Below are 23,658 nucleotides of genomic sequence, written 5' to 3'. Positions count from 1 at the left end.
TATGTGTATTAAACGAAAAAATTTGTACGCTGTAATCTGTTTGATAGGAAAGTAATCTGTATATAATATACTATTCAAAAAAACACACGATTAATTTTTGGCTCTGTTTATAATATTTAAAATCGATACTTTATTGCCGCGGACGCTATATAACGCAGACTTGCATTATGTGTATTAAACAAAAAAATTTGTAGGCTCAAATCTATTAGATATAAAAGTAATCTGTATATAATATATTATTTAAAAAAACACACGATTAATTTTTGGCTTAGTTTAGAGTATTAAAAATCGATACTTTATTGCCGCGGACCCAATCTAGCGCAGACTTATGGCCGATACGTCGCAAATTAATTTTAGGCATTTTATATCAAAAAGTTTGTAGGCTCTTGTGCTCTTGGTACCATAATTATCTACTAACTATGTACTCTTGAATTGTATATACGATTAATTTTTGGCGCGCCATAAATATATTGAAAATCGAAATTTTGTCACCGCGGACCCCATACGTCGCATATTAATTATACGCATTTTATATCAAAAAGTTTGTAGGCTCTTGTGCTAATGGTACCATTATTATCTACTAACTATGTACTCTTGAAATGTATATACGATTAATTTTTGGCGCGCTTTAAATATATTGAAAATCGAAATTTTGTCATCGCGGACCCCATAATCTGTATATAATATACTATTAAAAATAACACACGATTAATTTTTGGTTCTGTTTAAAATATATAAAATCGATACTTTATTGCCGCGGACGCTATATAACGCAGACTTTTTTTATGTGTATTAAACGAAAAAATTTGTACGCTGTAATCTGTTTGATACGAAAGTAATCTGTATAATTGTTGGCTCTGTTTATAATATTTAAAATCGATACTTTATTGCCGCGGACGCTATATAACGCAGTCTTTCATTATGTGTATTAAACAAAAAAATTTGTAGGCTCAAATCTATTAGATGTAAAAGTAATCTGTATATAACATATTATTTAAAAAAACACACGATTAATTTTTGGCTTAGTTTAAAGTATTAAAAATCGATACTTTATTTCCGCGGACCCAATATAGCGCAGACTTATATTATGTGTATTAAACGAAAAAATTTGTACGCTGGAATCTGTTATATATGAAAGTAATCTGTATATAACATATTATTTAAAAAAACACACGATTAATTTTTGGCTTAGTTTATAATATTTAAAATCGATACTTTATTGCCGTGGACGCTATATGTATAACGCAGACTTTTATTATGTGTATTAAACGAAAAAATTTGTAGGTTCGAATTTGTTTGGTGTATAAAAGTAATCTGCATACAATGTAGTAGTAAAAAAAACGGACGATAAATTTTTAGCTCAGTTACATATATTAAAAATCGATAGTTTGTAGCCGCAAACCCCACACGGCGCAGACTTATATTATGTATATGATATGAAGGAATTTGCTGGCTCATATTTATTTAATATAAAGAACCAATAATTCATCGCTTGTTTTTTTCGATAGTACATTGTTCGCAGATTATTTTAATACCAATCATATACAAGCGTGCAAATATTTTTATTTAATAGACATAATAAAAGTCTGCGCCTTTAACGCTTTAATTTGCTGATTTATGACAAAAAATGTTAAACAAACTTTATATAAAAATATCATTCTTTTTATATAAAATCTAGGAAATGGCGCGCGCATATCGCGCACTTGTGTTGTTTTAAATTATAAATTTTAATATGTTAAACTCGATTAAAATATCTTTGACAGTTATCAGCTGATATCTGTCAAAAAACATTAATTGCAGATAATGCATTATAACATATTATTTACACCATTTTATTATTATTTTAATTTTTATAACATATATTATTACTTTGAAATTTAATTAGCAAATTAACGCTTTAGTAATATTTTATACAGAAATCAGCTGATTAAAGCGTCAATCTGCTAATTACATTTTTTAATTATAATATATATAAGTATATATATGTTATAAAAATTAAAATAATAATATGTTATGCCGAAAAAGTTCGCACGTATGCCGAGATTTCTACCACTACGACCTTGGCCTTGGCGTGCTGCGCGTTTCGTAACTGGCACAAGCCTGTTTGTTGTTAGATGCATTTTCGGTTGTTCGTGATCAACGTTTTAATTTTATTAATGACATTTCATTATTTTTGCAGAATGCAATAAAATGGCGAAAACTATGATAAAACGCTCGAATGATACTTGTATTGAGAAAAATTCTAAATTTATTTAAAAAATAATATTTTAATTTTACCCGCTCTTGAACGGGTAATAAAAAAATAATAAATTAGTAATTTACTCTTATTTATATTTCTCTTTTCTATTTTTTAATATATCGAGATATTTATTATATATTAGAACAACACAACTCGCGCTTGCCATTCTTCGGTTTTATGTTTAAAAAAAATGGTATATTAAAATAATAATTATAAAGTTTGTTTAAATACGATTAATATTTTCTCACAAGAAATTAGCTGATTAAAGCGTTAATTTGCTAAATAAATTTTAAAATAATAATATACCGCCGAACGCCGAGCCGAGCCGAGCTCCGAGCGCGCACGCCATTCTTACGCTGGACCCCCACCACTACGATTTGGGACTCGGCCATCTTGTCGCACGTGTCACGTGTTGCGCGCCATACTTACGGTGGACCCCCACCACTACGATTTGGGACTCGGCCATCTTGTCGCACGTATCACGTGTTGCGCGCCATACTTACGCTGGACCCCCACCACTACGACTCGGCCATCTTGTCGCAACGTGTGACGTGTGCGCGTTGCGCGTCCCGTAACTGGCAGTGCCAGTCCGGCAGTCCGACACTCGACGTCAGTATTGCTGTTGCTAGGTACACTTTCGATTGTTCGCACGCGCGATCGACTTTTGCGCGCTCATCGCCGATCCGCGACAGTACGAGCGTGAATTTAGTGTTTTTAAGTGCTTAATTATCATATAAATCCGATCGCGTCGCGAAATCGTGTACCAACATCGTGGTCGCGATCGCACGAGCGAGTCTATTACATGGGCGAGTTTACTACACGGGCGGATCGAATTATCAGCTGCGACGCTTTCGACGCGAATTTCCCGAGTTTTTCGGCGTTGGCGATCCGCGATTTCTACGTCGTTGAATTGTGAAATATAAAACTCTTGGAATATCGACGACTCCTGACCTAACCTAACCTAACCTAAGTGCGTCGCGGGGAAGTCGCTGCATCATCGTCGTTCGATGAGGCCCTCCGATAAGTGGGCCTAGAAAAAAGCGGCGACACGAAAACAGAGCATCGGTTCTATTCGCGCGCGAATAAGCTCTCGCGATTCTCGCGTTTTACCGAAACGCGTCGCGAACGAAAAAAATAACGCGAGTCCAAGTGTTTAGAGTGAGTGCCATAAAGGAACGGTGCGGAGAGAGAGAGAGAGAGAGAGAGAGGTGGCCCGGGGAGGCATCGTGCAACTGCGGAGTAACGATAGGGTAAATATAATTTATAATTTATTTAACTTTTCATTTTTTATTTGTGAGATTAAGTATCTATTTATCTTCGCGATAATGATTCAAATTTTACATTGTTGTATAATAATGAATATAAAATATCCTGGATTTTATATTTTGAAATACTTAGAATATTTAATAATAATAATAAATATAATAATTTTTAATAATAATAAATATTTGTATATGTATAAAATACAATTTCTACATTGTATTATATTTAAGAGATATGTAGATATAATTATTTATATGTAATGCGTACCTAGATTCTTTCACTATTAAATATTTTAATTTAAATATTTTTTATAATTATTTCTATCTTTCTTTAAAAAATATTTCTTTGCAAATTATGTAGTTTTTTAATATCTTAAAGCAAATAACAAAAGTTAACTATGCGCATAATATAATCATTTTTTGAAACATTGAAATTAATATTTAAATTTTCAAATTAATTTTAATATTTCAAAAAATGATTTAAAATATTATAAATAATTTAAATATTTTAATAATTGTTTTATATAATATTTATACGTTTATATTTTACAGATTAACATTGTCTACAACTCCGCACATCAAATTGGTGAGTGTTGAATTATTTAAAAAAATTTTATTATTATTGCGGTTAATATCTGTGAATGTTGCCGAGAGTCTCTCTTACTAACTTAGACAAATTTTCAAGCGTATCAAAAGATACAAACATATATATTTTTGATGGTGAACAATATATCTTACATTGTCTATTCCGAGTGCATTTTCTATGCACAATAGCTTACAAATTAAGCGACTGTCAATTAGCTCACAATTATAATTTGTTATTTTTTATAATGTAAAATTATCTTTAAGTTTTAATACTTAAATATTTAAGAAGTCATTTATTAATAATATAAAAAAAAATCTTTATTTTTATAGTAATATCTTATTTTATCAACTGTAGTAATAAATATGTAGGTAGATAATTCCATTAAAAAGTAACTCAATAAGCTTCTTAGAATTATTTTCATGATATAATTTATTCAAATAATTTATTTAAATAATTTATTCAAATAAATTATGTCATGAATATAATTCTAAGAAGCTTATTGAGTTACTTTTTAATGGAATTATCTATCTACATGTTTATTACTACAGTTGATAAAATAAGATATTACTATAAAAATAACGATTTTTTTTTATATTGTTAATCTCAATCTTAAATATTCAAGTATTAAAAATTAAAAATAATTTTACATTCTTGAGAATTAAAACAAATTTATATCTAAATATCTATTTAAATACATTTTTTTCTAAAATAAAGGCATGTTCAGTCGATTCTCGAAAGTCTCGAAATATTATTCCCGAAATAATATTTCCGCGATGCTGATCAACTATCTCGATACGTGTTATGCATTATATTCATAGTATCAAGAGGCTGTCATCGCTCATCGCGAGGGTTAGCAGTTTAACAGTTAGTCCACAATAAAATTAAATAAAATAATATTAATATGTTTTTAATTTGTTATAATACCTACTTTAAACTTGATTAATATTCTTGACAGTTATCAGCTGATAACTGTCAAAAATTATTAATCGCGGAAAAAGTATATATTATAAGTACATATTATAACATATTATATTATTTACAACATATTATAATTAAAATAATAATATTTTGTAAGTAATATAATGTGTTATAATACTTTATCTGCGATTAATATTTTTGACAAACATCAGCTGATAACTGTCAAAAATATTAATCGAATTTAAGTAGTATTAAAATATACTACGAAGTATTAAAATATATTTTTTTAAACATATTATTTAATTTAATTTAATTTTGTTTAAACTGTCAAACTGCTAACTCTCCCAATGACAGCTTCTCGATGCTAGGAATATAACGCACAACGCGAATCGAGACAGCCAATCAGCCTCGCGGTAAAGAGGCAACAATACTCGCGAGAATCGACTTAACATACCTTTTTTAGAAAGGGAAAATGTCATGCTGGAACCCTAAAATAAAAAGGACACGTATTTCACAAATACCTTAAAGATTACATAACTTTGAGAGATATAATTATTTCGTGAATGAGATTGAAAGTCAAGTTGTTACATCATGCAAAATGGGTAGAAGAAGAAAGGGATTCCAAAACAGCTTAAAAGACGTAATATATTTTATTTAGACATTAATGATCCATAAAACATTGTTTATATATGGGGCTATAAACAAATAATTCTTGTCGCTACCATCTAATCGTGACATAATTAATATTATCTTGTTCGTTTTGCACAGAGAAAAAAACGCAGAAAGAGAAGCGCGTCAGGCTTCGAAAAAGCTCGACCGATTTTTTCCGGCTGTCGATAATGTTCACTTTTCGTTTTGCAATTGCGTTACATTTCGGATTGTACAGGATGTTTAAAAAACTGAGATGACTAGATCTCTGATATGCACAAACTACGGGGACTTTCGATGGCAAATCACTAACAAAGGATTGAAGAGAATAAATTAATTAAAAAAGTAAAATTGTATTTCTAACATTATTTTATTATTCTTCTAAAACAACATAACAATTTATATCATTATTCATAAGCATATAAATATTTTGATTTTCATAGTAGTGTTTAAATTAAGAATTAAAGTAAGGATTATAAATAAAGTTTAGACTAAAAGTAATATATAATGAAGACGGTTGAATTTCTATATTTATAAATTTCTAAGTCCGCGGATTTCTCTCCCTGCCAAAGATTCAAAAATATATATATAGTTATTTATAAATTAATATATGCTTGTAGAACTCGATTTATATCAGACTTAAATCTATCAATGTGTTCGGAATTAATGAATCTGTAGAATATATTTTGGGCTCATAAATTTGATAGATTTAAAATAATAAATCTAGACTCTCTACATGTTTAAGTATCTTTTTATCAGATAATAATAATAAAAGTGATATAATAAAAGTAATATGAAATTAATATAGCTGCCACCAATAAAGTCTCCTCTCGCTTTCTCTGTACTACGTTTCCTTCTTAAAATAAGCAACAATTATTTAAGTTGCGTACAATATGATTGATGTAAAAAAATTTCAAAGATTTCAGAACAGCGGAGAAATGAAGTTGCTCTTTTAATAATTGAAGTTTAAATTTATATCACGTAATTCAATTATTAGTTCGCCATCGACACCATTGTTTATCGAAAGATATGTCCTTTCATGAGTAATTAAAGTGACAATCTATATTTAATCTACATACACACGTATGTGCGACTGTGCTACGAAAGGAAGTAATAAAACGTTTCTTTGTTTTCTTAAGAAACAAATTTGTCAATAATAAATTATCTATTTACTAGTTATTATTAATGATATGATATAATTATATCGACATTAATTAGTCTTTATTCAAGATAATAACTGGTAAATAAATAATTACTAGGATTTCTGATAAGTTAAATCCATTGATGTGATTCTGTTTAGCTAATATTTTGTCCACAAATATTTTTATCTTCAACACTTTTGCCATCGAAATGACAAAAAGCACTTGATTTTATATTATTGAGAATAATAATAAACTTATATATTGTATATATAGAATGTTCTAAATATATATAAAATTATTTCAAGAAAAATTTTTGTGATTTACAATTGCGTTACATGATTCAAAATCTTGCGGTTGATAAATTCCGTTTAAAAGCTCGATAAATGGAATTTAAAGATTTGTAAATCAAAATTTAAACTTTAAATGATTTAATTTCAAAATAAACAAATGCAATTAAAAAATAGTAATTTTAAAATAAGTCTTCAAAATTCAATGATTTAAAACTTTAAGACTTTCAAATATTAAATATCTGAAAAATCTCATATTTTTAAAAAGAGTCAATAATATTTTCGATCAATACAACAGTTTGAAAAATTAAAAATATATGATTCTTTAAGGGGAATAAATGTGTAAAAAATTAAAGACCCACAAATTAAATTACCAATTTAATTACTTACCTATCAGCATTATTACACAAATAATTTCGAAACAATTTGAACCAATCTGAATTTCTGCAACATTTTGCTTCTCAATTTATTCTCACTGAAACTTTAAAACAAAATTGCAAATGTGTGGAAAGGAGTCCGGAATAGAACTAATATTTTTTTCTTTTTTGGGAAGGGAAGATGATCGATATTCGATCAGCCGGCATAGACCACGGGATCTAGCGATCCTGAATAATAATTTGTTAGGCAATTAAGCTATATACAAACAGGTGCATAATCCTTAAAGGAGATCGATATGTCTCGTTGGTTGGCCGGGGAAGACCGTTCCGATGAATATTCTTTGAATCTTTTCTTTTAATTATTTTTATTTCTCGTTTATTCCTTCGCCGATAATGAACCATTGGTCAAGGCCATCACCGTTCCAGAAGTTGTTCTCGAGTTTGTATCAGAATTCAATTCCAAAGAAGAGTCCTGTAACAACAAGAAAGAATAATTTACCTCTAATACTTTATCTTGAGAATTATAAGAGAGATTAGTAAAAAGGACTCTTATTTCTGAATTAAACGATTATCAAATTCGACATTCTAGTTTTTTTTTATTTCAAGAATGTCAAAGTTTACATATTAAAAGGCTTGGATAGTCGCTATTCATTAGCTATCCTTAATGAAAATTGAAACAGCATGTTACATCGCGCGGAAAAGAAATATCGGAGACGACATTACTGTCGTCGTTGTTGGCGCCAACAACGCCGACTTACGACTCTTGTTAATATGCACCCGAGAAGAAACGATTTTCTATTGTGGATGACTGCTTTTAACTGCTGTGTGACGAGAGCGACGCCTGTCATTAGAACCGCCATGCTGAATCCATTACGATCTTTCCGCTCTTTACGATTGTCGTGGCAAGACGCATGATTCCGGAAACTATGTTTCAGCCATCATGTCATTTCCGATTGCGCGTCATACTAGATTCTTTTCACCAATGTGCAAAAAATGTATCTGTCCTCCATTTTCCATTCTCTTAATCACAAATGTTCTTGCTTTTATTCATGTTATAATATAATTTATTTATTTTATTTATTTTATTTATTTTATTTATTTTATTTATTTATTTTATTTATTTTATTTATTTTATTTATTTTATTTATTTTATTTATTTTATTTATTTTATTTATTTTATTAATTTTATTTATTTATTTATTTATAAACGGGACCAGATCCCTTTGATATACAAAATACAATATATTTAGAACATCAGCGGAAGACATATAATTATAAAGCAAATGAAAAAAGACCGTAATAAATAACTTTAGCAGTTAAATCACAAACTAACTTAAAGAATTCATTAAATCACGCTTAAATAAATCTATATTAATATAATTAATATAGATATAATTATAATAATTATAATAAAATAAATCTATATTATATTGAAATAATAGACCATAGAATTTTAGAACTAAAAAATTGATGAGAGCAAACAATTTATCTCATATAATCAGTTTATAAATAATTTCCGCGAAAAAGCAGTCATCCTTTTGATTTTTCTAGTATTCGTACTTGATTGTAAAATATCCACACATTTAAAAAAAGAAAATAAAGCTGATAACTTACAATGCTTAAAGTATGCATGATGCATGCCTGCGTGGTATTCTCGACGTGGATCAATTCGTCGCAGTCCTCGTGATCCAACCCGTTTACGTCAGATCGAATCTTGATCGGCGACAGAGCCGCTTCGTTGTCCGTTGACTTGCCACTGTCTGGGGACGGTATTAACTCGTGTCCATCAAGTTCTTCATCCTCCGCGCGCTCTTCGCAATCCGTAGCCTTGATTTCCTGTCATAGATTCCGCAGATCAATACCGTTGCGCGAGATTATCGTAGACGAGAGACTGATTAACGGAATGTATCTTTGACGGGGTCATTCATCTTTGTGAAAGAATGTGTGAACGAGAACAAAAAATGTAATAATGCGTGTGCCGCTATGGACTTTGTTAATTAATGCGTACCATACGTTACAGTTGATACTAGGAATTTTATCCTTTATAAAAGTGTTTCTCATGTTTCGCTCAAAAAAATCAGTTCTATTAAATTTACTATTCTATTATGCATATTTCAGATAACAATATTTGCTAAAGAGACTCGATATTAACTGACAACAAATATATTTAAATTAGTGATGTCAGTTAATAAGATTAATCTGTTAGAATTTTACTCTCTATATATTTTTTTAATATAGTGCACATTTTTTACTCTAATATAACACACATTCTTTGGTAATATAATATTTTATTGATATATATAAAAAATAAATAAAGAAGAAAAATCGTTAGGTATAAAGTCATTTGTCCAACACATTTATATATGTATAAAAATATACAATGAATCGCGCGAACGAATAATTTCTGCGATCCTTAGCATCGAAAGTGCAATTTTCGATTTTGCTATCTGTCGATGGGAAAAACTATTAAGGGGAGATGGTGAGCGAGTGGCGGGAAAATGCCATCACCCGAGGGGGCGCGGAAAAATATTACTTCGTCATATGTTTCTCTGTCGATACGTCAACCCCAGAGTTAGCCTCGATGGAATCGACGTGTTTCGCGTCGGTCACTGGGGTTGCTTTTGCCGAGTGCAAGCGCAACCCAACCCCCTTACTTCGCTACTGTACAACTTCGTGGAAATCGTGCATGTCACGCGTCGTCGGGAAGATTGTCTGCGCCGTCGTCCACGGATATATCTCGTGTCTCAGCCGTCGCGAAGCATCGCGATGCCTCTTTGTTGCCTCCTCGGATCTTGTGACGACACACCGATAAATATGACGGAAAACTACGTGTCGTTTTGCAGAAACAGGAGGAAACGAGATAGAGTGAGAGAGAAAGAGAGATAGTGAGAGAAATGCAAGGGGAAAAGATGGTGTTGATGTGAAAAATAAGTCAGATGGCAAGATCAGTCTTCCAGTAGCTGAGCTTCAACACTTGTATTTGTTACTCGTTGTGTGTACGAGACTTGTATTTAGAGTCCGAACAAATTTAATTATAATTAAGAAAATTGCGGGAATATAAATATCGAGATATCTTGAAACAACACAGCACTTTAGCGAATGTAAAATAAAATGTACATTTAGAGAAAGTTCTGAAAGTATACTGAAAATACTAAAGTGCTATTCGTATGTACTCTATCGATTATACTTGAGAGACGTAGCTCGCAAAATATATTCGTCACATCAATATATAGAAGAGATACAAACATTTCGCGTATGAAAATAATAAATTTTAGAACGTGACTCATTCGTGAAAATTATATAATCGATAACAATAAAAGTCATCGACATCAATACACGAGTGATATCAATACTAAATAAGTAATGTAATTATTGGTTGGTAATGAAACACAAATTAATTAATGAAAGTGAGAGAATGTTACTTATTTAAATAAATCGACCATCGCGTCGAGGCTGGATAATGTATCTAGAGAGAGCGCAAATATTTCCGTTAATTTCATGTTTTAATTACTCGAGAAATGCGCGTGCAGCGGTAAAACAATTTCAAATATTCGTTAATTAGTTACTGACAGGTAGATTAAATATAATTTGCGGACAAGAAACCTTGTGAGAGTTGATCGTAATATATATACTTTGATTGATGTATATTATATATATTGACAAATAAACAATTACCGATATGTGGCCATTATAATTACGCGAGACGATAATTTCTTTTGTTACATTTTGGATCGTTTTGAGGATGAACTTCCTTCTACTTGTTCGTTCCGCTCGCCGCAATTCCCAAGAGGAGGCGGAAACTATTAATTCTTCAGTTCAGGTTGCGCGATTTTGTAAAATATTGCTGCATGACGTCGGCGTAAATAATAAATCATAGATAGGACGTAAGAGAAAGAGAGAGAGGGGGGAGAGAGAGAGAGAGAGAGAGAGAGAGAGAGAGAGAGAGAGAGAGAGAGATAGAGAGAGATAAGGTAGAACTAACCGGGAAATCCTGGGGGGAAGGCGACGACTCCTTCGGTTGGTCAAGACTAGGACTCCGCGACGGGCTCGGCGCTCTTGTGCCCAGCTCGTAAATGTTGATCATGTGGGCTGCCTGGGCATGAACCATCAATTCCCAAGCACTTGGAAAAGATAACTTGCAGAGAACGCAGAGCAACGCCGTCGTCGAGTCTCCTGTTTGTGTGTAAGTGAAACGTTAATAAATAAGTTGAAAACATGGTTGATATCTCTCACACACACATATACACAGCGAACTAGAACGAGATCAAAATGAGACAAAATTTCAGAAAGTGAGTTCCTTCGCGATGTCTCTCATGCACGTCACCGAATAAATCTTGGATTACTCGGCGGATTTTTAGACAGGTTCTGGAATTAGTTATATGAGATTAACAACTGCTAGTGCGATGTCAATTTACGTTGTTGTTTGAAAGGACGCGGTAAAATTTTCCTTCACTTAAACTGAATCTGGATACTCACATTCACATTGTGATTGAGTTTTGATTAATTTCGTCTCGCTTGGTCTTTTTTTAGTTCTTTATGTAACAACGTGATTCGAGCCGCCGGAAGGAAAGTGGAGTTTGTACATACAGTAGCACAATTATTTTAATATAATTAAAGCGTCCGAAATTGTTTGCATAATTTACGAATAATACAAATATAACGCAACCTGCTCATTTAACTCGCATATCTTAAATGAATGCGCTATTAAGGAATACAAAATTATGTATGATATGGTTACCTTGTTTAATTTCGACGTGGAAAAAAAAAGAAATTTATCATAATTACATCAATCGATTAAATCGAGATTTGATAAATAAGTATAATCTATTGATTCAAATAATGTGTATAAATTTGAACGCGTTACAAACGATTCGGCAACCTTTTACATTTGTAAGTAGCTGCCGAATCAATTATGACAGAGAATAATATGGCCGATTAAAATTGGCGACGGATAATTATACTAATTCTGGATCTTCCGGTGGGATTCGGAGCGCGTTTACGTACCGGAAGGAGGCGCCTCGAAGTTTATTTCGAGTACATACTTGGGGCGGCTCCGTTGAAGGTGTGACATTTACATGTGAACCGCAGCTTGCAGTAGTTCCGCTTGTGCTCCAACAGCTCCCCGAGTTCCGTGAACATCTCCCTGCAGTTGCCGCAGATCAGTATATCTGGATTGCCTACGACATACCTTCAATTAAACTCAACCTTCATTGCTCGACGAGACTTTGGGATTCCGCGTTACGAGAAGATAAATTATAAACTACTCCAAACAATCATTGTTATAATTATAATCAACGAGCGCTCTTTAATAGCGCTCTTTCGTCACCGAGCAGCAAATGAAAAACAATTGTATTGCGTTCTGTTAATTTTAAATTTAATCTTGCATCGAATCACAGAGAGAGAGAGAGAGAGAGAGAGAGAGAGAGAGAGAGAGAGAGAGAGAGAGAGAGAGAGAGAGAGAGCTGTCAATTTTTTTTAACGACAAAGTTGTCGATTTTTCTCAGAATCAATAATCATAATGCGCTATTATTTAAATATACGATGCGTTCGAATTGAAAATGCTTAACGCGGAAGTGAAAGGCTTCATTGACACCTATGGTACATCGAGGATAATAAAGACGCTTACTGTTTTGAACGCAGCACTTACTGTACACTTTCAATTGATTCAAGTCGGGTATTGTGCCAGTGTTTGCCGTCAATTGTTGTTTCTGCAGCTTCGGATGCTGTGCTCGTGTCGGTGGCATCAAACGTGGCCGTTTCAATGGTGGTGCCAAACGCGGCGGAAACGCGGTAGACGCGTAATAACTGCAAATACAAGAATTTTATTTTAGAAAATATATTAATGTATATAAATTATTTTTTAAATACATAATAAATAAATATATATATTTATTTATATAATATATGTATATATTGTCAGATTGATACATCTGCATACATACACATTGTTATACAGTATTAGATTTTTATAATTTTTCGTTTCTATTCCGACGATTTTTCTTAATATTTTTTCTATTTACACAATATGTGTGTTTTACGTTAAAATTATTAATGTATTTTTATTCATTCCTTTTTAACGTTTTATTTTATAATTAAATAAGGATCTATAATACTCTACATTCATTTTGTAAATATACCTATAACTACGTAAACTATTTCATAAACGAGAGTATTGCTTGAATATATTTGAGGAATATAGTAGAACAAAGGTGCATTAAATGAGCGTTTTACAAAATCACAAAATTTTGCAGCAAGAATTTCTTTTACAAACTTTTCTTTGTCATAGTAAAATGCACTGCAATGTCATTTTATTATTTTATTTGAAAGAAAACACATTTTTTTATAACACGAGTCCATATTTTATTTAACGAAAGAAAAAGATATTTTTTAAATAAAAGTAAAATACTTTTCTTTTCGAGATTTGTAAAAAATTAATTTTAGATATAAAAAAATTTGTATTACTAATCAATTTGTATTGATCATTTTTTAATTCAATCGATTGTTCATTATTTAAATAAAGCTATGATTTAATAAAGCTATATAAGCTAAGATATATATATGAAAGGCATAAAAGAATATTTTATTGGTATCGTTGCAGTAGTAATTTTTTTTAAATAATAAAGACTAAGGATATAAATGAATTGTAATTTATTCAAAACAAAAATATAAAAGTTTTTAAATAAAAATATAATATTTAAATACTACTATCTTAATAATGAGTTGTGATATAATTATGATATGTCATTTGTTCATCAGTATTTTAATTATTTTAATTATTTTAATTATTTTAATTATTTTAATTATTGTCATTTATCATCGTTGTCAAATTTTTGCAAGAGATTCGCCAGAACTGGAAGTGTCGGCTTTAAGAAAGCTAAAGCGATTGTTCCTTTAAAACTTTGAAGGTAGAAGCGCGCGGTAAAATGAATTAGGTTTGAATAATTCAAGATATATCAGTAATGCGGTTTAAGCAAATTAAGGTCAAATTAGCTCTCGAGATTTTTCCTTCAAAGATATCACTTTGAGAACCAATATTAAATGCATATTGTGTACGTATATAATAAGATGGTGAAAAATTAATATATTGTCATAAAAATGTACTGTTGTATTATTTAATATAATTAAAATTATTTGTAGAAAATTTTAATAGGGATAAATCTTTTTCGAGAAAAATATATGATGATAATTATTCTGTTATTACAACATTGACTTACATAATCTATTAACTAATTAATGAACATTAATTATAACGAATGCATTTTATATTATTTATCTAACACGTAATAGGTGAATATCGTGGATCATAATACGCAGTTAAATTTTACTCGAGCGAATTTCGCTTTACGGCCTCACAACGCGGAACATATACGCGTATGTGATTTTACGCGATGTCAAAATTGCCGCTTGCCATAAATACCGGCAATTTGCAAGCTTGCAAATTTGCAAGGCAATTGCCTCCGCTCCTTTTTACTACGAAACGAACGGCGTTTCTGCGTACTTTTGATTAGATTCACAACGCCCGAAATATTTTGCGTTTTGAAAAACTTTAAAAACCGGCTACGCTGTTAAGTTCCCTTTTGGAAGTGAGCAAATTACATTTTTATAAAATAGAAACTTTTTAGGGTAATTTGAGTCTTTTGAAGCCATGAATCATGGATTAAAAAAAAACTGATTGTACATCTCATATTTTTAAATTATATTTTCTTTTTTATCTGTCTATATATATGTATGTATATATCTCTCGCGTTTACTTTTTATTTCAGTTTACCTTCTTTTCCTTCTTTTTGAATCAATCATTTCTTGATGTATATATTTAATCTTCAAATATCAAATATATGTTGTCAATACAGAACGCATCACTCACTCAGTTTGACACACGCAATTCATATGATTACAATGTTTGCCAGATATTTTATACTTTCAAAAATACTCATATTAAAATACGATCATACATAATAAGAGATGATTTAATTTTAATATTAAAAAAATTAAGACAATTATAAACTGAAGATCATATATATAAATAGGTAAATAAATAAAATAATATCTACATAGTTTTTTTTAATATTAATCTTGTTCATTTGTAATGTATTAAGAGATGCAGTAGCGTTTCAGTATTAAATATGTAATAATAAGTATGAATAAAAAATGAAAGTTGCCGTATGTTTATACGGCTTATTCGCTAAAATCAAATTTATACCGTGCAGCAATTCAATTATGTCGCAACAATGCGCGGAAAAGTAATCAATATCTAGTCCTCTATTATTGTATCGGCTACGCAGCATCACAACGCTTTGCACGCAAACAGTAAAGTCTGAATCCTGACAATAAAAGTATCATGTTACTGACATATGCCAATGTACATGTCGTTGTTGTCGAGTACTGCCGATTCCTATTTATTGGAAAATTTTAACATTTGATTTTCTGGTAAAAATATTGAAAAATTGTGTGAAGTCTTACAAATTAAATCCCAAAGGTAAAAACTCTAACATCTTTATGATGTTATATTAGTATTTTTTATATTCTGATGTATTTTCCTATACGTAGATTTTTTAAATATTATTTTATGCATTTGTGATTCTAAAGTTTACATTTCTATATCTGATTCATATGTTTCTAACAGATTTCAATGCATTCCCCTTATCTATTTTTTCTAAAATTTTTTCGCATTTTTTTCTGAAGAATAGATAGTTGACGAATATTGAAGTCTGTTTTCACCAAGAAAAACGAACGTGTTACTTAAGGATTGAACTGACGAGTGTGCGTGAATTCGTGTCTGTCTGGCGTTGTTAAAAGTTCTTTTAAAGACGAGCTTCGTTCTATTTCACTTTCGAAGTCGCGAATAATAGCCGAGGGTCGCGACAAGCGAAAAGAGATGATCGGAAAAAAGTAGAAAAAGACCGAGAGGGCATCATCTTCGACATTGCTCGATCCAGTGTTCTTCGCCAGTGTTTCGACAGTTTTAACTCTCCTTGAAGTACCATCCAATTATCAGCCAAGTCAGCTTTTGTCTTCACTCGACTCTTATAATTTTTTTTCTCGTTCCCCTCTAAATTATTTGCAGATATTAACAATAGATATTTAAACATTTTTTCAAACAAAGAGAGAGAGAGAGAGAGAAAGTCGATTATTAGTTATAAACAACAAGTATGATTTGCATTTAAAATTAATAAATTTCAGAAAAATAATTTGACTCAGAAATCTCTTTTCTCTAAATCATACAATAATAGATTAAATTTTTAATTTTAATTCACTTTTCCATAATTTTTGTGAGGAATAATTTTTAAAGCCCCGAAACATTTTTCTCGCAATCTCTAAATCGGATAAATATTATTGACAGACGAATTTGGGTCATTGACGTATTAAAGTCCAGTTGCATTAATATTAATGCCGGATATCTATCAGTTTTCCATAAGGCTTCTTCTAGTGTTCGTAATAGACGTGAATAGGTTACTTTTAAACGTGTTATAATAGATCGATCTTATATGACTTCTCTATAACCTTTAATAAAAAAAATGACATAATTAAATTTTTATCGGACCGAATTATAATTTATAACTCATGAATTAAAAAAAAAATGTCGAAAGGTATCCGCAAGGATACATATCGAAGAGATACACACGCGCAAACGTTCGATCTCTCTACCTAACATTCTATATATTTTAGATTCCGCGCTGTTTAATCGAGCGCGCTCAATCTCGGGCGAAACGATGTGGCGGTCGAAAAACGGCGCCGATGCCAGTCGTCCACGTCGTCGCGTCTGCACTTTATACGCGGCTCTCTCGGATATGCATGTATTCAGATTAGACAACGCGGAGGGAGAATTTGTCGGATAAATTCAGCCGGGGGTGGCGCGGCCGGGAGCCGGCTCGCTCCCTCTAACACACTGGATTTCATTAAAATTCATTCGGCGCGGCAAGCTGTCACACGCGCCACGGATGTACAGACGAACGAGCAAGCTAATAGGCTTACCGTGTTACTACAAAAGGCGCCGAGTCCCTTCTCTCACCCGAGCGGATTGTACTGTGACCATACAAATTAAATATAAATAATGTATATGTGCGACGTGTAAACTGAATTAGATGACGCATATACTGCTTGTTGTCATAAATACTTACATTGCACGTCCGGCGAAAATATGAAACGCGACTGTTAAAATTAACAATATTATTAAAATCTGATAAATTATAGCTCGAAAACAACAGTGGTAAAAGAATCGTTCAACCGACAGATCTGATAATTCATAAGTATCCTGAAAATCGTTAATGATATAACAGTTCGCAATGTGTAAAAAAATATTCCGATCACATCGCGAGACGTATTACTATATAAAATCGTTCTGATTCTTTATTTTTAATCGTTTTGAGGTCAATAAATGCACTTTTCATCAGAGAGAGCAACAAAACATTCGTACACTCGGCGAACAAAACCAGTCGGCTATATTTTACTATCGCAAGTATCACGATTTGCGCTCATCCCCTCGAAGCGATAAATAATATTTCTGTCGGTGGCCAGGTCGGCGTTTTCCCGCAATTATTACGTCTCTCATAACCGACGTCATAATTCTATACCGTAACGAGCCCATTCGTAACCCTCCAATCTCTTTTCCCCGCCATCCACTTTTCCACTTCATTCTCTGACATTTTTTTACGCGCGTGCGATCTTTTACAAGTGACAGCAACTAATGGCAGTGTTGCAACAAATGCGTGGCAAAACAATAAATAAATATAAGAGCAACGAAATGATAAGAGCGAGTTGACAGACATATGTATATATGTGAGTGTGTGTGTGTGAAATAAAGATTATTTTTTAAATTCTTGTTTATTAATGATCATATTAAACAAATATATTAAACAATATTCTGGCCAAATTTTCGATGGAATCAAGAAAAATGTATTTTAACGACAGATGATTTCATTAAAACAATAGAATGGTTGAAATAACGTTTCATTGGTAATCCATTTTAAGCGTGCGTTTGCCGCTAAATTTCATTTAAAAGAATGAAGGGGTTCCAATCTAAATTTAAACTCAGTAGGGAATCCAAAAAAATATACGAGGAATTCTGGAATGGTGGAACGTGGTGACGTTCGAAGGCGAGCCTAAAGACGAAGGTTGGCCAATAAATCGGTGGATTTTCATCAAGAGCTAACCCTCGGACGGACGTCGGCCAACGAGCGCTGTGATTGGCAGCTCTGACAATTATTTGTTTTCCACAAATCACACAGTGGCGGCGACGTCGTTCTTCTACCTTTTCTTCTTCACCTTCGTCTTTACTTTTTACTTCAAATTTTCTCGTGATTTTCATCTTATAGATTCTCAATTTGTCATCCTATGCTTTTCTTCTTATAAACAATCCCAATTTTTATTAAAACACAAAAAATTTGTATTGATAATGATATTGTAATCATTTCAATTTCATTTAATTAATTAGCATGTTTAGAATACGTCTTAATTAATTTACATTCTAAACGCTATCGTAATATTTGAACAATCTTACTAGTCTCCATTTCGAAATGAAGTATTTTAAATTTTAATAGAAAATATACACATGTGTATGCACATAATGCTTATACAGTAGGAAGCAAATCAAATAAGCGTTTTCTTAAAAATAAGTGCATTAATAAATTAATTATTTAATTTGAATTATTTTTATTTTTTATTATATATTAAAATTTAAATATTTATAAATTTTTAAGATTTAAACATTTATATATTTTGGCACAAAAATTGAAGTTATCTTGTTATTAATAATGTTTAATGTAATCTTGTTAAAATAATGTTTTCTGTACTTTTTAATATAATTGAACAATATAATTTTAATTTTTTTACATTTTTTCTTTTTCATGCCTTCTCTTTTTTTCTTTTTATTTGAATAATTTATGTGTCTATGATTAATTTTGTATAGTAATGAGAAAACATTTATATATTACATAAATAATTAAATGTGCTTGTTTGGAATATTTCACGTCGACGATATTAAACATAGATAAATGTAGAATATATCATTTCTACATTTATATATTTTTGATTTATGTGAATTAGATTTAAAAAAATTTGCATAAAATTTAAAAAATAATTAAATAAAACTAAAAAGAAATATTTATTTGTTATTTGTGATATTTTTCGAAACAAGATTTACGAGATTAGAAATCATCTGCATATACATATGCGTATGAAAAATAAAAATTATTTATATAAATTAGAATTAATATACACAGAGAAAATATTATAGTAAGAACACAATACAATTTTTCTAATTCTGGAACTAAAACTACTGACTCTAAAAGAAATTATCAAAGAAAATATTTTTATTCAGTTATATATTATATATAGGATAGAGTATACATATATTACAAAAAGTATTTTAATTAGTCAAATAATCTGATACACAAATAAATGCATAAGCGTTAACAAACAATGGAACGAATGCATAATTTTTATTGTAATAAATATCTTAATGTCGTTATATTTCAGCTTTAAAATAAATATTATATAAAAGGGAATGTTTTTCATGTAATTTGTAAAATTTTTTCCGTGTAGATAATTTAAGGAAAATGTATGTAATTTCGATACGTTTCTGCACACACAGAAATGGTGTTATTATGATCAATTTTGCATTACATCCTCCTCTTTTGCCGCCCACCACATTTCGTCGTGCGAATATTAATGCCGCAATTAATTTCGCTTAAATCGCGATGGAATATTTCGGATTTTTCATGAAAGCCAAATTATGCGCACTGACCAACAATGGCGTACTGGTATTGAATCCCCCTTTCTCCTCTTTTTAGGTGTGCGCCATTAATTCAGCACGATGTTTCGATTAAATTGCAGTCTAAGCGCGAAGATGTGAAAAGCATTTTGTGCGTTTGACGCGCCGCCAATTACGCGAGACGTCAAAATAATGAAGGCGGATCGCGTTTTCCACGATTGCCAGCTGCCAATTATAGCTTTTCGTGGTCGTGTTTGTCACCCTTTTCCGCGGCGATATTAATAAATCATTATTACTGAAATTGTTGTTACATTATCGCACGATAAGCGAGGCCAACGCGGATTTTGACGTTGAAATTTTCACTAAATTACCAATTGTACGCGCGATGCGTACAATGCAATTACATAATAGAATTGTCGAATGTCAAATCTGGAAGATTCATTAAATTAATTAAATTAATGTATATTTGTAAGAAAAATATTAATGTGGTTTAAATATAAGCTTCCTTTGTCTTATATAAAAAAAAGTTAATAATTATCTTTGTAGAAAATTTATAAATAGAGACATAATATTAAATATTAAACAATTACTCCAATATATATTGTTGTTTATATATAAAAAATATATAAAATATTTGATATTGTCTCTTATTTAATGAATAAAAATGAGAGAACTACGAAAATATCGAATATTTATATAACGCAGTGGTTTTCTAAACTTTAATCGGCTATGGAGTTTCCAAACATAACGAACGGTATATTTGTGCGATTGATCGCCTGAATGAACAAAGGGATGAGAGAAAAGTTCAGAAAACATGATGCGGCCGTTTCCTTTCACGAGGGAAAACTTTCAACGTTTAAATTCAGCTGTTTCTAGAGAAACGATTAAAGACATCGATCGTAAATTATCTCGGCGATCATTAACACACTCGAAGGGAGATATTTCGTAGATAGTAAAATTTAGAATAATTAAAAATTAATTTGTAATAACGATGAGAGATTGTCGCGCAAAAATATACAGAATGACCCAAAATATTACAAAGTAAAATTTCTCAAGTAATGATTTGAGTTACAACACTTTACCAAAATATTTAGCGAATAAAAAATATTTTAATGGATGTAAAAATAAAAAAATCGTCTTTATTTGAATTATAACACTCTTTGTTTCAACGAGTGTAACATATCGTTATACGCAATCAAAGATAAAAAACGTGTGAACATGCATATCTTCAAAAGTATCTGTGCAGTGAAGCTATTTTACGAAATACGATACTAATTGCTAAATTTCATTTCGATCACTAGTTTAATAACATATCGGAAATTACACCGAACGGCGCGGATAAAGATCAAAGCGCATTGCATATGACTTTCATTGCGCGTATAGCTGTAGATACATATTTGCATAAATCGGCACAGCTTGAAAAAACAAATTAAATATAGAAGCGCATGGTCGATTTTTAGCTTTCGCAGAATCGAATGTCGGATGCGTTTTGCATTTTTCAAAGGGACGATGCCATGTAACATCACCGCTGTAACCTGATTGGTCGCAGCGTCGATTTCAAAGTTTTGATAATTGACTCGCTCGCGAAAGCTCAACTGACCAATCTGATACGTAGTGAGATTCGATGTTTTTTTGAATGTTTTCGATATCAATGGTACCGAATGTTACAATATTAAACAAATATAGAGAATTAAGAAAAATAATATAATTAAACAATATAATAGAAAAGAAGAGATAACAAAAAAAATTAAAAAATTAGTTATTTTTTTCTTCTCTTTTATATATATTCAAATTATTTACTTATCAAAAAATAATTATTTGAATTATTTTTAATTCTTGACATGACATTTTTGATTATTTTAACGATTCATTTTCGGACTTATGATTCAATTTATGTGGCAATAACGTCTAATTTGACGCAGATAGGACGTGCGAATTAAGGGTGCATGATCCATGCACTTAATGCATATCGATGGGGATCAAGCGTTTAGGCCGACGCGACGTCAACGTTCCGACATCGTGGGTCAAGGGACGTATCGATGGAGCGCGATTAAGCCCTCGAAGTCGCGAAGGTGTCTTGAGAGACATTCGTCCCTAATTAATGTCCCTCATCCGATGTACAGCATCGGGCATTCTGATCAAATGCCAAATTAGATACGACGTGACGCGGTTCACTGAGATAAATAATAATAAATAAACACTGAAAAGATTAGAATGGTGAAGTACTGAATATCCTCGTTAATAAATATTACATCACAAGAGAAGGCATTATTATGAAATGTCAAAATACAATGATTAATAATTAAGAGCATCGAGTTTGCTTTACTTATGCATTGTGAACTATTGTTCACCATTTGTATTGATGTAATAATGGTATAATACATGACTAAATTATAAATAAAATATCAATCTCGAAGTATTGCGCTTCGTTATAATTTGATTAACTGTATGATCTCGAAAAACTATACGAATATTGTTCGTGATAGTTGAAAGCAGCAACACTTTTCCATTAAGAACCTTTTTCAAGAAGAAGAAATATTTCTTGATAATAATTTTAAAGAAATAGAGCACATTGATTATTTTACAGTATATAAAGAAATTCTTTTTTTTTTTTCAAAAGAAATAATATTTTAAAAACTAAATTCCAAATACACACATTTTAAGGGTTTAAAATTTGAAGTTAACTTTTGTAATTTTCATTACAATTGAAAACTGTTTAATATTTATAATGCCCGACATAAATGATATTATTAAATATGTATAAGCATACTTTGTAAGCGCATACAATAACTATTTAACAATTTTCATTTGAGTTATAAAAGTTATTTCTAAATCGTAAAGTTAAATAACTCTACATCTCATTCCATCTACACACATATCTGCACAATAAAATAAATAAAAAAATATGATCATGCAAGAAATTTTATATGAGATAGCATAATAACAATCAGAAAAAAAGAGAGTATCATAAATTTAGGAAAAAAGGAATTGTGTACTTATGTCGCGACTCGTGTCGCTTATAATCCATTTAATAAGACTGTTGCAAGACATAAATAACTGCATCTTACCACCGAAATCTATCACGGTTTGCAGTTGTACGTGCAATTATTGTTCAGTGCAAAACCGCGCAGTATAACGGGTTTCTTGTAGCTCGCGCAGTCGCGCATCTACCGGGTGACAACTAATTCCCGGCGAACCCGGTTAAGCCTTTCTCGCTGGTTTCCCCGCGTAATTAGAAGGGACAAACTCTGAGGTACGCTAGGTTGTCTTCCGCTAATTTGCATTGGTTTAACAGCCAGTTTCAGACTGCTTGGCATCGCGTTACGTGGCCATCCTCTAATTTGGAAGGGCGACAACGAGAGTCGGAACGCCTTAACCCCTCCTCTTTTTTACACGGATTGATCGTACTTCACGAAACGCGACATAAATTTTTTTTTCTATTTCTCATCACACATCTATATTATATATATATATTATATTTCTTATCGTT

General features: G+C 31.2%; 1 protein-coding gene and 1 long non-coding RNA gene across 9 annotated transcripts in view; one reads left to right on the top strand and one right to left on the bottom strand.

The window, feature by feature from the left end:
• The first annotated feature begins 4,065 nt into the window (after positions 1-4,065).
• The window catches only part of LOC145944708 (uncharacterized), a 189,807-nt gene continuing 170,214 nt past the window's right edge, over positions 4,066-23,658 (top strand). The window contains exon 1 of the long non-coding RNA XR_014426729.1: positions 4,066-4,087. This is a non-coding gene — a long non-coding RNA (uncharacterized LOC145944708). The remainder of the gene's footprint in view (positions 4,088-23,658) is intronic.
• The window catches only part of LOC145944705 (uncharacterized), a 171,760-nt gene continuing 153,738 nt past the window's right edge, over positions 5,637-23,658 (bottom strand). For all 8 annotated transcript variants that reach the window (XM_083053247.1, XM_083053243.1, XM_083053244.1 and 5 more), the window contains 5 exons: positions 13,107-13,264; positions 12,502-12,636; positions 11,442-11,632; positions 9,074-9,295; positions 5,637-7,931 (listed from right to left, as the gene is read on the bottom strand). In XM_083053247.1, coding sequence (XP_082909373.1) covers positions 7,836-7,931; positions 9,074-9,295; positions 11,442-11,632; positions 12,502-12,636; positions 13,107-13,264 — 802 coding nt within the window. In that variant the 3' untranslated portion in view covers positions 5,637-7,835. The remainder of the gene's footprint in view (positions 7,932-9,073; positions 9,296-11,441; positions 11,633-12,501; positions 12,637-13,106; positions 13,265-23,658) is intronic.

This window comes from Prenolepis imparis, unplaced genomic scaffold (genome assembly GCF_030444845.1).
Source record: "Prenolepis imparis isolate NDT839.2.m4 unplaced genomic scaffold, iyPreImpa1.0 SCAF_13, whole genome shotgun sequence".
Lineage (NCBI taxonomy): Eukaryota > Metazoa > Arthropoda > Insecta > Hymenoptera > Formicidae > Prenolepis > Prenolepis imparis.
This window is presented reverse-complemented; position numbering and strand designations above follow the sequence as displayed.